Source organism: Macrobrachium nipponense, chromosome 9 (genome assembly GCF_015104395.2).
Source record: "Macrobrachium nipponense isolate FS-2020 chromosome 9, ASM1510439v2, whole genome shotgun sequence".
NCBI lineage: Eukaryota > Metazoa > Arthropoda > Malacostraca > Decapoda > Palaemonidae > Macrobrachium > Macrobrachium nipponense.
The window spans coordinates 55,083,636-55,101,534 of record NC_061110.1 but is presented as its reverse complement, the minus strand read 5'-3'; the positions used below and the strand labels follow the sequence as shown (position 1 = coordinate 55,101,534).

The window sequence follows — 17,899 nt, the reverse complement described above, 5'->3', positions numbered from 1 at the left end:
ATCTTCATTTTCCTTTCCTTTGATGAGAGGTGTCCTCACTCTGGAGGAGCTCTGTCGAGTCCCAGACTATATTGTTTCTCTTTTCCTTGTGGCTCTTAAGTCTGTTTAAATGCATGAATATAACCTGATTCGTGATTGTATTAATGTGGATAATGTTTCCATATTATGTAACATTCATCGTTGTTTCAGTAGCTTGTTGTTCTTGTTTTTTATTCTGCCATAAACAGGTTTTATGATGTATCGTTATTCAGAAAAACAGCATATGTGTTCATTTTTCTCAGTTCACCGAAAATACTACAATAACAGCTGTGCTGAAATGTCTTCCCAGGATTTCGTTGTCATTTTATATATATATATATATATATATATATATATATATATATATATAATATATATATAATATATATATATATATATATATATATAGTATATATATATATATATATATATATATATATATATATATATATATATATATATATATATATATATATATATAAACAACAGAAAAATTTTAATATCGGCTCAGCTTACACACACACACACTATATATATATTATTTTATATATATTATTATTTTGTAACTTATTTTTTTCTTTATAAACTAACTTTAAACCACGTAGTTTTGTAACTTAACAATTATATCAGAATATTTCCATTATGTTATAATTATAACTTTTTCTCGTATTAAAACACAAGGTTCTGATATACCTGTCTTCACTAGTTCTCCAGTTTATTCTATTCGACTTCTGTGACTTTTTAATATGTCTTTATTTCTGTTCTTGATTTTCCTCCTACTCAATAAACTGGCGTGCCGACACATCCCTCTACCTACATCAAGTGTTCGGCTTCCATGCTTGAAGGTCTATTGTGTATTAGTTACGCCGGGACTTATTTTTCTAAAAAAATAAATAAATAAACCGTAACAGAAAATGGAAATTCGGGCAGCTGAGTGGGACTTTCTTCACTCACTGATTGATGCCTGACCCTCGTTGATTTTATGCTCACGCAGAAGCGTGTCCGTATGGATACAATACCCTTTTTAGCTGCATCATGGTGGGCGAACTTAGGAACAATGGCTTCGAGCTGTGTAGGAATTCTCCGCACTGCTTTTGTTTTCGTACATTGTTTACCTGCTGGTTCGGCAAGAAGATAAAGTATCTACAGCGCACGAAATTATAGACGGATATTTTTACTGGAGGCCTCAACTAAACCGTTATAGTTCATGTGAGCATTTGTCCTCCTCTGCAAATGAGGTTCGATGTTTTTTATGACCTCATTATAGGAGCGCTCCTAGAGAGAGTTATAATTTTGGTCTTGAGTGACTTCTAGAGCGCATGACCGCCGACTTTTCTTTCTTCTCAAACAGTTTAGTGTCAAAACCCAAGAGTCGAAATAAGAATTGATTCATTGCGAAATGAAAACGATCTCAAAAGTCATTTGTTTTCGTGTAGCGAGGTATATGGAAAAAGAGAATGACAAATTCTGTTTGTCATAGGAGGTCATTCATAGATAGATTCATACGAAAGAAGCAAGGAAGTCGGCGACGTGTTTTCCTTTCCAGGTGACCCGTCAGCGGTTCATAAGATGACTGGAATTTTATTGAACCATAAAAGCTTATGATCTTCAAATAGACCCCAGAAATACTGTGAACAGCGTCACAAGGTACTGAAGAGAACAATTCGTTAAAAACGAAGGAATGTTACAGAAAGCACGAATCTGTATTTTGTGTCACTTACAGTGTTTTAAGAAATGTTGAATCTAATATTACAGTTCACAAGGGAACTCCAGTGCATTAGCTGAATAAACGCAGGAAAACCAAGTGTCGTCAATAAGTCGATTGACTGAAGGAGTTTTAAGAAGTGAATCAGTCTTCGAAGTTGACGGAAAGGCAGAATCCGCTCAAGTAGAAGAACCTGACCCGGATTTGCCGAGCGCGGCTCCTCGAAAGGGAAAATGTCGAGATCGAAGTAACTCGTGCTGACATTCAGTATCGTAAAGAAAGCGCCTCAGTGGCGTGGTTGGTATGGTCTTTGCCTGCCACGTGGGTGGCCGCGAGTTCAATTCTCGGGCATTCCATTGAGGTGTGAGAGATGTGTATTTCTGGTGATAGAAGTTCACTCTCGACGTGGTTCGGAAGTCACGTAAAGCCGTTGGTCCCGTTGCTGAATAACCACTGGTTCCATGCAACGTCAAAACACCATACAAACAAACAAACAATATCGTAAAGAAGCAAACAAGAACCAGAGAGAAAAGGAAAGTATTTAGGAAGTGGAAACAAATTATAAATTGCAACTCATATAACCTAACCATCCGGCCTCTAAAGACGGTCATCTTCAGAGAGATCTGGAATGCTAAATCAAATCTGTTTGAAAGGGAGGGGTGGGGAGGGGGACGCGAAATTATATGTTTGGTCAAGTGAGTCAAAAGATAATGAAAAGGTTTTGGATGCATCGAGTTTCTGGAGTTCTACTAGACAGAACTAGATCACAACAAATGCGCTTTATTCTCTTATGTTTGCTGGCAGCCAAGTTATTTACATTTATTTCTCAGCTTACCTATCTATGTATTCCGTGAAACTGATATATAACCCTTTGAACTGTACTCATGTCGTTAGTTTGTATGAGAGGACGGTGAACTTTTAAACTGACCAAGAGTGAAATGAATTGACGTCATGAAAAAACTAAAAGAATAAATCACAAAGAATATCAATCAGTGGACATTACCCGTCGTGTAAACTTTTGTTAACCTGTGCAACAGGTGCAAGAGCGCTAAACATGAAATAGAAACAAAGCTTTAGAAGCTAAATTATTTCTCCCTGTTTTGTTTCATCTCTTCTTTTTCTGTCACCGGTTTCTGCTGTCCAATAGTTTATCGCAACATTTCGTGTGATGGGTCGCTCGAGCCTTTGGCTCCCGCTGTGTAGGGAACTAGAAAAAAGATGTTCAGAAGTAGAAAACTCATTCCCCTGGCAATAGCCACTTGTGGCCGGGGTTCTTCATTGGGACGTTATTGTTGCGATTGAGATGCCCATCGAAATGACGATCCGAGTTGTGTTCGTGTTTCTTTGCCAAAGGTAAAAGCTTTGGCTTAAGCGACGATCACGGTGTCCATCAGTCAGATTCGACAGCCTCCTACTGTAGTAATCACACCCCGCTGGGCTTATAGTGGAGACTTGGCTTGGTCATCCTCCAGAAGTGACCAACTTCGGTCACTTTTAGAGCATAGAATACCGAGACTTCGTTCCGGCTGGGTGAGGATGGACGAGTTTTTTTTTTTTTTTTTTTTTTTTCTGTTGTTGTAAATGATGTCCCTCGGAAGCTTTTATAGACATTAGCATGCATACTTAGATATGATGACTGAACTTTAAGAATTCAGTTATTTCATAATCTAGTGACGTATTTGCAAACTGCAGCTTTTGAATAAAGAAAATACTAAAAATATGTCATCGAACGTTTTGTAGCACCAGGTGAAGTATTTCGAAATCTAGGAAACTGAGGTTAAACATTTTAAATGACCTAGTAGCAAGACTACGCTGACTTCGCAAATTTGTGAGTTCCAGTTACAGTTATACCTGTTATCCGCTCGTCATAAAGCAGAGAAATCTTCAGCAGGCCAACGTCGTTACTTGAAATAGTATCATCCCCAGTGTTGGATTACGAAAGTCATGGCGCATGCCCAGCGGCGTCGGCATCCTGGTGAAGATGAAGATATTATCATTAAAGTCTTGACAGGTAAATGGTGATATCCAAACTAATGAACCCGGACGAGCAATCCGGGGTGCCTCCTTTGACAATGGCCGCCTTGTAAGCAAGAGAAAGACTAGCAGCGGGTTTTACGGCTGTTACATGCCCCCGATCTCTCTCTCTCTCTCTCTCTCTCTCTCTCTCTCTCTCTCTCTTCGATTCCTCTGCTGTTCTAAAACTGTTCGTCTTTGCTCTGTTTGAGGAGGAATTTTTGGCAATACTGACGCTTACTTCATAGTGTTGCTTCAGGTAGAGAAGAGGAGGGAGACGAGAGAAAAAAGGTCTTAAAGTTTTGTCGGTGTAATGAATACTACGAGGAGTAATAATCTGTCGTTGATTTAAGTGTTAGTTTAGGTGCATTATTTGTCTGTCAAGATGGTGATATCAAGCTGCAGAAGAGCGAGTGCTCGGGAGAGATGATGCTTCTCATGCTGGCCCATTGTATGTTAATGTAATTTGTTCATTGTCTGCTCTCTTAAGTGTAATGTCATTATTGTCAAGGAAAACTCTTAGGACGACACAACAAAACAGGACTTTAAGGAATTATTCCCAAGTACTTAATAATTGTCATTGACATGGGCCGCAGAGTCAAGGTCAAAGAGCTTTTCCAAACGGAGAAGACGAAACCTAAACTGAGGTCGCTTTACAAGATGATTTAGGGAACAAGAGTCGGATGAAGGAACAAACTCTCTCCGCTTAATCTCGCTGCCCATAGACACCTTCCGGTTGTTTGGAAGCTTTCAATTATTATTCTTCTGACGGTCAGGAATTTTGAACGTCATTCCTTACAGTTTTACAGGACAAGTTCATTACAGAACATTTTTTCTTTCAACGTTTAACACTGCGTCTGTTTCCTCTCACTGTGTATATATATACAGGCAGTCCCCAGTTATCAGCAATCCCATTTTATACAAGCGCCATAAAATCAGCGATTTATGCGCCATAACAGGCCGAGTTTCGGTTATCGGTGCCATAAGGTGCCAATAATAGTTATGGCACCATAACATATCTAACAGAGGCCCCATTAACCAGTTATCGACGGCATTAACCGAAACTCGGCACCGTAGCCTCCATAAATAGCCGAGTTTCAGTTAATGGCGGTATTCACTTATCAGTACCCCGCCGAGAATGGAACCCCTGCCAATAACCGGGCTACATATATATATATATATATATATTATATATATATATATATAATATGTATATATATCTATATGTAATTATATATATATATATATATAATATATATATATATATATATATATATATGTGTGTGTGTGTGTGTGTGTGTGTGTGTGTGTGTGTGTGTGTGTATAACTGAATCACGAAATTTTGGAACGTAATAAATCCATAAATAAAGGTATAAGGACGTTGAGTCGTAAGATCTTGCAAAAACTCCGTTGTTTAATTATCCTTCGTGGCTTTTACCTTTATATATATATATATATATATATATATATATATATATATACATATATATATATATATATGTAGCAATCCAAGGAAGATACAACTCACAGCAGCATTTCTTCTTTCATTTTATTGCAAATGTAAACAAAAACCTTCGACCCAATTATGTTACACAGTATGATCAGTACATATGTAAGCCTACGTTGTATAGTAGCTATAGAATGAGCCTACTCAAAGTCCGGTAAATTTCAGGTCCGTCATCTAATTTACATTATTTACAGATTATATTAACCAGTGAATTGGCAGTTCCTCCGGTTAACAGGTCCGTATAAGGCAGTTCCATTCCTGCAGATCTTTTTGGCCGTTTGTCCTCATTTACTGTCTTGTTATTTACTGTCTTGTTAACGGTGGTTATTTGGGAACTAGTGCTGTGAAAGATAAGACACTTGGCGGAGAACATACAGTGCTACACATACATACATGCATACTAAACTCTTCCCTAAAGTCGAGACAGGGAGTCAAGGCTTCCCAATGTTTTGTAGTAGATCCTACGTAAAAAGAGACTATGTAACTGATGGAGATGATAGGCATCGGTAGATCTTGCCTAGGTTTCTGTGTGAGGTCTGAGTGAGCTGAACGCTTCTTTAGAGGAGGGACAGTAACAAGCATTCAGTGTTCGATGATGCTATTTATATAAACAAGTCATGATCTGACCTCCAGCTGACTTGGTGCATGTGCTAAAATCTGCAGTCTAATAATGCGTTGTTTCGCCAACGAAAATTAAGAGAAATACACTAAAGCTTATTAGACATTATTTTTCTGTACTGTTTAACATACACATTATTTTTTTTCTGCATTTTAATTCTAATGAATAAATCGTTAATATCACAGCCTAGGGCTTCCCTACACACCCAACAAGAACAAGAACAATAACAACAACAAAGTAGTTTGTAGGTTTACACCCGGAGCAAGCGATGACAGTGTTCCCTCTCACTGACTGAATACGTCAGTGACACTGTTTTGCCAGTTATCTTTTGCAGAATGTGAGAAACATCTATGTAAAAATTCATGGCGCTGTGTATCACAAATATGTTGATAACTATCGAAATGGAAAGACTTCTGCTCACAGTGAACAAAATGGACTTATTTTTTCAGCGTAACGAAAATAATGAACCTTCAATAGACAAATTAATGACTTCAATTTTTCAAGTAAAAAATAACACACACCTGAATTAACGCTTGAGATAGCAGAGGGATGCTATTATTATTTAATATGTGGTTAGGTAGCATTTACTTTTACCTTATAGCTTATTGTACTTTATTCTTTACTTTTCTTTGCACCTGTTCTTGTTGTTGCTCTGTTTCTTTTCTTTTCTTGTGTGGCCTTTGATTCCTTGAAGGCTTCTTTACCAAGTGTATTTAAACTTACCCCGATTTGTGCACAGAATACGATAATATAGGAATATATAACAGTAATAAAAATATGACGGAGAAGGATAGGGAAACTTATAGCGCGGAAAGCTTAAAATATCCTACAGACAGAGTACGCGTCTTCTATTTGCCATATGTAAAGGTATTCACTTTTTCTTGAAGGGAGGTATACGTAAGTGGGTTCATTGTCTCTGGCAATCTGATATAGCTTATGGAAAATACATGACACAGTATCATCGAACATTCCCTCCGGATTGTTTTGTTATGGGGGGTTGATGGGTCACTGTAGAAAATCATTGTAGATGTTGTGTGCTCTTGCCATGAAATAACGAAGGCTTTTCTGCTCGGACGCCTGGGATAATGACGCCTCTATTTATGGAAAGGAAAAGTATCCAGGGAAACGAAAGGCCTCCTCAGGAAAGTCTGACATATTTGGTAAGATGATGCTTATCATAGTCATCGGTTACGGTCTTTTTTTTTCGTCTTCTATTTATATTTTCTGATGACGTTTTGAGATATATCTTCTATCTTCGTCGGAATTATCATGAGAATAACACTTAAAAAGGCAATTGTATTGTATTTTCATAAGTTATCTATATACATATTTTATATTTATACACACACACACATACATATATATATATATATATATATATGTATATATGTGTGTGTGTGTGTATAATATATATATATAATATATATATATATATATATATATATATATGTGTGTGAATGATAAAATTCACACACACTGATATCATATATATATATATATATATATATATATATATATATGTATATGTATATATATATATATATATATATATATATATATGTGAGTGTGTGTGTGTGTGTGTGTGTGAATTTTTATCACCACCGTGATTCATATACATGCATTAAGCTACAAATGTCTTTTATTATCCAATTCGCTCACCTCCGAAATTATATATTTTCAAGTAAGTTGATGCCGATTGCGACCTTGGTTAACATAGCAGAGGTGGTGGATACCGATTCTAATTACAAATACCCGAGTTCGACAGAGATTTGTAAGGTCGGAATCGCTATCAACTTATGTATACGTCACTTGTTGGCCTGGACAGGTAACGTCACTGAAGTCTTGATTTCTCCTCTGTCCGGTAGTTCGAATCCAAGGGAGGACGAAATTATTTTCAACTAAAAAATTCCCTTTCGGTCAAAATATATGAAAATATATTTATTCGGAGGTAGAACGAATTGGATATTAAAGGACATTCGTAGATTAATGCATATATATATATATATATATATATATATATATATATATATATATATATATATATATATATATATATATCTGTGTGTGCGTGTGTGTTTGTACTTGATATGTAAATTGACATAAATATTCTTTCTTTTTCACAGAGGCGATTCCGGCAAGTTGTGACGTTCAATGGAAATGTCAACCGAGGGCGCTTTGGAACTTCCCTTACGAGGTTGTCAGACATTAACATGGATGGTATCGACGGTAAGAATTAAATACAATCTTTGGTATAGCAGCTCTCTCTCTCTCTCTCTCTCTCTCTCTCTCTCTCTCTCTCTCTCTCTCTCTCTCTCTCTCTCTCTCTCGTATGGGAACGTGAATACGGGTTCGAAATTGCTCCGCCAGAGGATATAAAAGACGATTTTTTTATAACGGATGTTCTGATAAAACTTAAAACCAGTTAAAACCAAGCATGAAGCATTGAAGGTAGTTACTTTATGTATACTAGTTATATAAGAGTTCCCTTACTAGAATTTGAAGTGTAAACTCCGCTAAAAGGTTCATTTGAGCCCATTATGAATCATTACATTAGTTCTCCTCATTCTGTTTTTCTTAGGTTTGAGTTTTACTTTCGTAAATAGAAATATGTGCACATGTCTATTTGTGTAAAAGTATAGTTATGTTTTCTCTGGCCCTGCATTTCTTTCCTTAGGATGACCCTTAAATAGAAAGACGCTAACTACGCTGAATCATATTTAGTTGCATAAGTTAGTCATTGAATCAGAGATTTTGGACGTTTTCTGCCACCTAATGTTATTATTCTATTTCAACGCAGTGCTTCTTACCCCCCAAACATCTTTCGAGGTGTCATACTGGCGTAAGCGAATAGCTTGGCTTTCATTTCAACCCGCCCCCTCCTCTGATTTCAGTAGAATGCTTGAAAAAGGTCATGCGCTCTCCCAAGTCCTCTTATTCCCCGGAGGAGCGTCAGTCACTATGTGATGCCTTCCCATCTGCGACGAGCCCTCAGCGCTGATGCGCAATCCATTGGTCACCGGCCTCCAGGTCATATTCTCAAGTGTGATGAGCCCGAGGTCCTGTAGCAGGAGGCTTGGTCGTGAGAGGGTGAATGCTCACATATGTGTATAATGATGGGTTTCAGACGCGTACCTGGTCGGATTAATTGGGCAGTGTGCCATGAAACTGCCGGGGAAAATGAGATGGTTTGGGAGCGATGAGTGGTGCTGGTAACGGACTGGCGCTACTGGCCTGTGTGCTCTAGGGCGTCTTCACACGCCTAATGAAGAGATTCGAATTTTTGAACTAAATTCTCCGCATTGCACTTAGTTACATCGATGAAACTTGATGGGTCTGAGTTTTAGATGCGTATAAACGATGGTCTTCGTGACATTCCATCGCAGTTTTCATTCTTTTTCATTTAATTCGGAATCTGTTTCCTGTCTCTATTTAGTGAGAAAGAATGACATTTTTCTAAAGTTGAGGAAATTGGAGATGAGGTAAAACGACAACGTGTTTTCTTACAATCTAATGTCTGACAATCCGAACAGAACTTTTGGCATGCATTTCGAATATGCCTGCACACCGTCATCATCAAACGTGACCCGATTGAGTCATTGAATATTAATTTGGGTTTTTATATCAAGATCTTGTTTTTCAGACTTTTTTTCATATTACCTACCACTTTTGTTTTTGGCCCAAGTTTCTTACTGCCTTCAAATAACTCTTAAATTAATTTCGATTAAAACTCTTATTTTTGGTTTGTTGTCCAAAGTCTTTTTTTTTTTTTTTTTTTTTTACGGCGTCGATTGGTGTTACCGTAGCAGACAACACGCGTTCAAAATCAAAATCATCTTCTCTACTTTTCTTCTTTATATTCTTAAAGAAACGAAAAATAGCTATGCGCCCATGGCAATGAGATTCATCTTCAATAGTCAGATACTATAAAAGAGTATACGCGGACATTAGTTTGAATATCGTTTTTCTGTGAATGAAATTTCCATATTCCCTAACAGATTTCGGCCCCCTAACTGTACCCACTTTTTAGCCTTGTATTCTGCCTCCATTCCCGCTTATTCTCTTCAATTTCGTTGTCCAACCCCTCTAAGAAGCACTTCCTAGTCACTAGTGCAACTGTGAGGTCTTCTCTGAATTATACCTTTAGATCTTAGTACTTCGTCCCCTTTTTTTCCTGGAAGGCTTGGTCTTGCAGTCCAACCGTTAACTCCCTCCATCCGCTGTTTCAACCCTGAATGATCGAAAGGGTCCCAATACTGGGCTTGACACCCCAACTTTCATGAATGCATTCCCGCAGATTTCGCTGTCGGAGCACCGTACGGAGGGGAGGACGGAAAAGGAGCAGTTTTCATTTATCACGGGTTTGAAATCAGGAGTGGTGAGCTTATAACCCAAGATATGAAAAAGCCGGCTCAGGTAAGACAGTGTTATTTGTGGTATGTGCAATAGATACTTTGAATCATCTTTGTTTTCAGGGCCTTTGACATAATTATTCAAGGAGAGCACTATTTGCAGCCGTCTAGGTTTTAATATATATATATATATATATATATATATAATATATATATATATATATATATCAGTATATCTATATATATATATATATATATATATATATATATATATATTATATATATATATATATTATATTAATATCAATTTATATATATATATATATATATATATAGTAATATATTATTATAAATATATATATATATATATATAGATATATATAATATATATAATATATATATAATATTATCTATAATATATAATATATTATAATTATAATAATAATTATTAATATATTATAAATAATAATATATAATGCATTAAGCTACAAATGTCCTTTAATATCCAATTCACTCTACTTCGGAATTAATATATTTTCATATGTGTTGACCGAAGGGGAATTTTTTAGTTAATAATTATTTCATCCTCTCGTGGATTCGAACCAGCGGACAGATGGCAGAGGGGGTTCGAAGATTTGTAAGGTCGGAATCGGTATCAACTTATACTACTTGTTGGCCGAGTCGGTATATCACTGAAGTCCTGATATCCTCTGTCCGCTGGTTCGAATCCAGGAGAGGACGGAATTATTATCAACTAAAAGATTCCTCTTCGGTTGACATATATGAAAATACATTAATTCCGAGGTAGAGCGAATTGGAATTTTAAAGGCCATTTGTAGCTTAATACGTGTATATGAATCACGGTGATGTGATAAAATTCCATATATATATATATATATATATATATATATTATATATATATATATATATATTAGGACGTATAATGGCTTTCATTATAGCATGAAAGTGACCAAGATAAAGCTAGTTCTTAAATATGAGCAGAGTCTTGTATGGGGTTGTGACGTAAACAAGTTTAGAAAAGAGGAGGTATTTTAATCACAAGGATCCTGCAGAAAAAAAACTGAAGTAACGGACGGAGGCAGACGCCCTAATGATTCACTGAATGAAGTGTTGTCACCTTAGCCTTTAATGGAAATGACAAAGTAGGTGATAACCAGGATAACATAAATGTAGCAGGCTCTAGTTTAAGCTTATTAGGAATAATTTCTTACGAGGAATTGCTAAGTGAAGCCTTGTAGTCGGAAAAGATGGTACACAGCTGCTTAGCAAGAAAGGAGTTCGGAGCGAAGTAATTATTCGATGGTGAAAGTTGACTGGTTGTGCCAATAAGCAGAATTTTACGAGAGGAAAGGATAACGGGACAAAGGACTTTTATAAAAGGAAAAATATTTTCAAGATATAAATTGTTAGAAGCTCTGCCAAAAGAATGACACGTTTTGAAGCTACTTCCAGTCATTGTGAACCGCCGAAGTATATTTATTTAGGAAAATTGCAAAGGTTTATTATATGAGTAGATATATTAATAGTGTAAAACGTTAAAACATGATCGGAAAGAAATGTATACACGAAATGAAAAGGGTAGACCATATGAAGTTCTCGAGATGTACGAGACTATGAAGTTCGAGTTGTTGCCGAAGTCCCTGTCGTCATTATATCAAAGCAACTGAAAGCTCTTAGCTTTTCATAATGTTTCATTTTGGGTGTGGTGGTCAACGTCAGAACAGCATTACATGTTATATTGTCTGTGTGGTTGTAAGACCTAAACGAGAGAAATACCGATAGAAAATGATAAAAACCCTCGATATAATCTTAATAAAAGAAATGGAGGGAAAACTCCCAAATTTCACTGGACCTATTACAAGCTAGTAAGATTCAGTATTTCGTATAATTGATAACGACCTTTTTCTTAGTATATCTAATAAACCTGTTGACAAGGATAGATATAAGGAAATGGATGGATTGTGAGGGGCTGTGCAATGAGTTATCAGAGTATTGACTAGTGGGGTACCTATACTTTGTAGAACGTCAAATCAAAGTTGAGTTTTGCAGTACTCAGAATAAGTTCAGATTAAGTTTCCATCAACTACATATGAAGATACTCATGTATATTTACATTTATGTAGGTTATTTACGCTAGTGACTTGTCACACCGACTTTCCACATTTGGTTGGTCACTGTCCGGCGGCCTTGACATGGATGACAACGTCTATCCAGACCTGCTGATCGGATCCTACGCTTCCGACGCTGCCGTTCTGCTCAAGTAAGTCCCGGGCGCCCTTTCTTTTTTACTGTGTATGGATGGTGTGGTGAGTGTCGTCCGCTACCTTTGCATGGTATGGCTGCTTTTTCTCCTTGCGTCTTCAAATGAGTTAGGACATGTATCAGGATTCATTGCAGTGTTCGTGAGACCGATGAGACGCCTCAGCTTGTTATTACTATTTGTGTAGGAATTTGAGTCACAATTGAAAGAAAACATTCCTAAGATTTTAAAACTAGCAATTTGGCATCCTGTCAGAAATGGCAAGTATTATCTCTTTTTGGTGGACTGCATATGAATATCTTTTCAGAAGAACACCTGTTATGTACCTGACCACTGGCAAAAAAGGATTTGTGATGCTATTCAGGAAGCCTTTGGTTTTCAGTTCCCTATTTGTGTGGTTATTCATAAGCTGTGTTTTGATGACTATAACTCGCCTTTTCAAGCTGCTTACATTTTTTACTGTTCAAAATTTACCCTAATGTAATTGCATCAAACTGTAGGCTGTAGGTGTAAGGTACTCTTATTTTCTGAACTATATTCATTCCGGCGGTACATGTCCTGGCGCGTCGTTGGATGTGTTTTTTTATTTCAGTTATATGGATACTGTATCATTTTCTTTCTAGTTCTCAGTGTGTATATAATGATGCATGAGAAAAACTGGGTGACTGTTAATCTTTGGCAATATAAGCTCAGGATTGTAAAAGTAAGAAAAGTCATACTTACATCTGTAGAAAGAATTGATAGTTATAGTAGCTCTTCCTAAAAATGAAAATGATTCTTAAATGATCCTCTCCATGAAAAAATATTTATAGTATCTTGATCTGTTATGCAAGGGCATTTTTAAAACTGTTCTTGTTAAGACAGTTTTAAAATTGCCCTTGCGTAACAGATCTAGATAGTATAAATATGTTTTCACTGAGAGGATTATTTAAGTATCATTTTCCTCGTTTTAGGAAGAGCTACTATATTATAACAAGACAAGAAGGCCAAGAATAAACATATTTAATTGGCTGACGTTAGATTGAACCACTCGTCGTCCTCCACTTATACTTTACATTTTACAACATCCCTTTTCTGGAAACTGTCACAGCTCGAGGCAGTCCTGGGTTTAAATGAGCTTAGGGAAGAAGTTCTCGACATAAATAGACTTTCTCCGTTAAAGTCGTGGAGGCGAAAGATAATCCACCTCTTTCAAAGTCACGGAGGAGAAAGATGATCCACCTCTATCTTTCTTGGATACTGAAGGGAAGTTGAAAACATGTTTCACGGAATCCTCTCTTGGTTTGCTCGCTTTCCTTAGTTTGCTCTTTTGCGCCTTCGCCTAATGTCGTCATTATTTAGTTACCCCACTGTTTGAAGTGAGGCCTTAATTATGGAAGCAGTTTTCCCCTCAGAAAAATGATGTCGCAGGAGTCATTATTACATTCGTGTTTTAAGTCAACTACTGATTACCTCCACAACATTAGTTGCTCGTGTACATATGCAACGTATCTACAGTGTATCAGCTCCAATGCACATTTTACACCTTTCACCTTTAACTCGCACGTTCTCTCCTGTTGCCTGTCAATTCATTTTTTCTGTTTATGAACCTCCTCTCCACTTCCGGAACTTTCTCAGTCTCCCTTTCCTCTTTCCTCCAAAGAATGACACTCTTCATCTTCGCATAGTCTTCCATTCTTCTCACATGACCAGATTACTTTAAAACCCTCAGAGTCATCTTGTTCTATTCTGAAACTTTTTACCACTTCCTTGCACCTCCACATTTCTCACTCGTACAGTCTTTAAAATTTTTTAGATAATTCTTCACGACAGCTTTAATTAAGCGTCCATATTGGAGGAGAGTAAGGTTTGCTTTAGCAATCCTTTGTCGGGGGTTCGATTCTCGGCCATTCCATTGAGGGATGAGAGGTGTGTATTTATTTCTCATGATAGAAGTTCACTCTCGACGTGGTTCGGAAGTCACGTAAGCCGTTGGTCCCGTTGCCAAATAACCACTGGTTTCATGCAACGTAAAAACACCATACAAACAAACAAGCAAACAAACAATCCTTTGTACAACTTTGACTTCCATAGGCTCTCTTCTTCTCTTAAAGACCTTTTGCCGAGATCTTGTTACCTTCCTTCCTTCACTTATTACGCAACTCTGCTTCTCTCATCATTCCTAGCACCAGCTGTTGTGTTGTACTTACTCCTAAATACCTTAAAAAAACAGTTGTTTCCAGTTATCCACTGTACTCAGTAACATCCCATGTTTCCGTTTGCCTTCAAAATCTTACTCCTACTCTCAAACTTCCTTTATGCAAACAATGTTTTTTTCACAAGTCTGCAGTCTTCTGCAAGATTAAAGATTTCTATTATCTGCGAACATCAGCCACTTCGCATTCCATTCACAACGCCGCCACCCGCCCCCCCTCCCTCTGTTGCACCACAATTTTCCACCCACAACTCGTACTCTTTCTCTGACTGAACACATTAGACTGCCTATACAACTATTGAACTGCCTTGGAGACATGACGCCATTCTGGTCTCTGACCCTCTTCCTAAACCAGTATCTGTCCCATCTACATATGCTAGCATAACCTCACTATTAATCACTATAAAAAGATTACCTTCCACTTTCTTCAAAAAGATCACCTTCCACTTTGTTCACCCTCAGCATTGAACACTTTTTACCCTGCTCAAATCTATGATCAACATTTTCTAGGAATAAGTACAGATGTAGGGCGTCTCTCTCTTCACCAAAAACTCTCCCTTTTGTAGTGAAGTGCCTCCTCCTCCTCCTCCTCCTCCTCCTCTCTTGAAAGAGAAGAGCGACGAGAACATCAACAGCAGCACCTCCACTGTAAATCCTCTTCTTCAACCAAGAGCACATTAAATCCCGTAGAATTTTCCAGCTCTCACACCCAGCAGCATCCTGCCCCCTCACCCAACCTCTATCCTGATCATTCCATACCATTCCCAACCACCCCCCTATCCCATCTTTCTCCAGCCTATTCACCACCCACCTCTGGATCTCCTCTGCATGCGCACACATTGAGCACCACAACACAACACCTGTAGGGAGTGCTTCAAAAACTCTTAATGGCTACAAGGTACAACTAAGTCCCTAATCATCACTATTTCAAACATTGGAAGCTCACTGGCACTCGAGGAAAGGATCGCAAAAATCCTCATTCTAAAAGTTGATTGATGTCCCATTGCAAGGTAATACAACTGAAACGAGATGTTCAGCACCTTAATCAATATACATAAATCCATAATATCTTAGAAAAGATAACATATGACACAACACAGTTGTGAAAAGAAAATACCCTGAATCAAATTATTTTCACAAATAATTAAGACCTCTGAAGCAAGATCTTAAAGCAAACCGAAGCTCTCTCTAATCAGCCTCCACAAGGCAGATTGGGCTGAAATGAATCACTACTTATCGTCAACCAGTTAGGATGCATCAGTATAAGACAAATTGTGCACTGAAGTCCTTTAAATTATTACATCAAAAGTGTATGAGGCAAAGGCACCTTCTGCCCTGTTTGTAAGAATCTACCAGGTAGGACAGCATACATAAATTCAATAGACTAGTGAGTCTTTGACAGAGGAAAAGAAAATGGAAACTTTCATTTCAATATCACTTGATCTCAGGTTGATCAGGTAGTTTAACAGTAGCATATTACATATATAGAATAAAATCTAATCCATTTTCTTAAAATCAAAAACCAAGCCAGGCAAACAAAGTTCTTTATCTCATACAAATGCTAATGTTAAAAATTGAAGAGAGGAATTTGCCTACCCAAAGTAATTGGACACCTTATCAAATCACCAGAACAGATTAGCAGATGTCTATCAGAGCAGTACTCTTGCATATATTTAGCGTCAGACTCGAATCACAGGATGATCCAAAAGCTTTCTTCAGCCCATCACTACAAAATATTGCCTTCATGGAAGAAATGATTGAAAAAGAAATTGATTCTTAGAATTAACTCTTCCTCTAGAATAGATGACATAAAAAAAATATTGGGTTAGGCAGAATAAGGGTTTGTGTATCAAGTGTTTGTCATGAAACATTATGCGAGAAGTTTGAAATTAAAAAGAAAAAGCTGGACATGGCATATATGGACAAAGAAATAGGTTATGATATGGTTAATGGAGTGGCAATTTGAAGAATGTTGAAGATTTATGGTATATAAAATTAGCTGTGTTATGCCCAGAAGACTGTTCAGTATCTATGGATGGAGAGATGGTTAGAATTGAGAATGAAGGTATTAGGTGTAGGTTCAAAGTTGTGAAATAAGAAACTCGTTCATGAGTGGAGTGTGGAATGGGTGATGTTTGAAGGTGATTCAGTACTGGCTGAAGATTGACTGGAGATATTGAGAGAAACTGCAGAAGCTAGTAAGATTTTGAAAGTGCTTGCATGAGTAAAAAATATAGATTAAAATGTGAGCAAGAATACGTTATGAGGGTAAATGAAAATCAGGAAGTTGAAACGATGCTTCAGAAATGTATATGGGAGTGAATGTAATAGATGTTGGTAGGATGAAGGCAGAGGAGAGACATAGAACAGATAAAATAAGGCATGTGGTAGGGTCTGCGCAAAACCAAGGATGGAATGTATAACAGTGTTACTGAGCTATTGCCCCTATATGGAAGAAAAGAATAGATTTTGAATGTAATTGTCGGAAAAGTGTTGAGGATTTAGGCAGGGATATTTTTTTAGCATAGGATTTGTTTAACTGGAGAGAAGTGTGGCGATACGTAGAAGTGGTGAAAATGACAATATGGGCGACAGTCTTTGGAAAGGGATTTGAGATGTTTCGGTCATGCTAAAAGATCGGAGGGTGGCAGGCTGGTGAAAAGTTCGTATGATTTGGCTCGTGTTGAGTGAATGGAGAGTGGGATTACAATTGGTGAAAAGAATTTATAACTTTACGTTTTAGGAGAAGAAGACTTAGAATTCCAAATAGGTGGACTGGAAGTTGTGTTGCAAAGGAGAGCTTAACATCCAATAAACGCAGGAGTGCATCCAAGCCACAGGTGAAAGGCGGCTTCATTGGAGGTTCAGCATGTTGCTGATCATTGCCTTTTTCAGGTATCTGAAGCGGTTCATACTGAGGAAATTTTCAGCACTGGGAGTTCATTCAGCAGTTAACGTATGAAAGTGAATGACCATTGTCTTGTTTTTCCTCCCATATATTTATTACATATTCACATTCGTACACACTAGTAGTGGGTAGGACGCTTACATTGCCAGCAAAAATTCTGAGATTGCATCCCTTAAATAGCCCTTATGCTGTAGGCATGCTCTCAGATCCCACTCCTCCTTTGTTGACTTGTGTATGTGTGTGTGTGCGCGCCACCAATATGGGTTCCCAGGTAGTCTATAAAGGCTTTTGTTCAGATTATTCTT

At 37.4% G+C, this 17,899-nt stretch overlaps 1 protein-coding gene across 4 annotated transcripts in view; it reads left to right on the top strand.

Annotated features, from left to right (window-relative positions):
• Positions 1-17,899, top strand: part of LOC135218291 (integrin alpha-PS2-like) — a 620,750-nt gene that overhangs the window by 586,842 nt on the left and 16,009 nt on the right. For all 4 annotated transcript variants that reach the window (XM_064254504.1, XM_064254506.1, XM_064254503.1 and 1 more), the window contains 3 exons: positions 7,986-8,088; positions 10,157-10,275; positions 12,356-12,492. In XM_064254504.1, the coding sequence (XP_064110574.1) occupies positions 7,986-8,088; positions 10,157-10,275; positions 12,356-12,492 (359 nt within the window). The remainder of the gene's footprint in view (positions 1-7,985; positions 8,089-10,156; positions 10,276-12,355; positions 12,493-17,899) is intronic.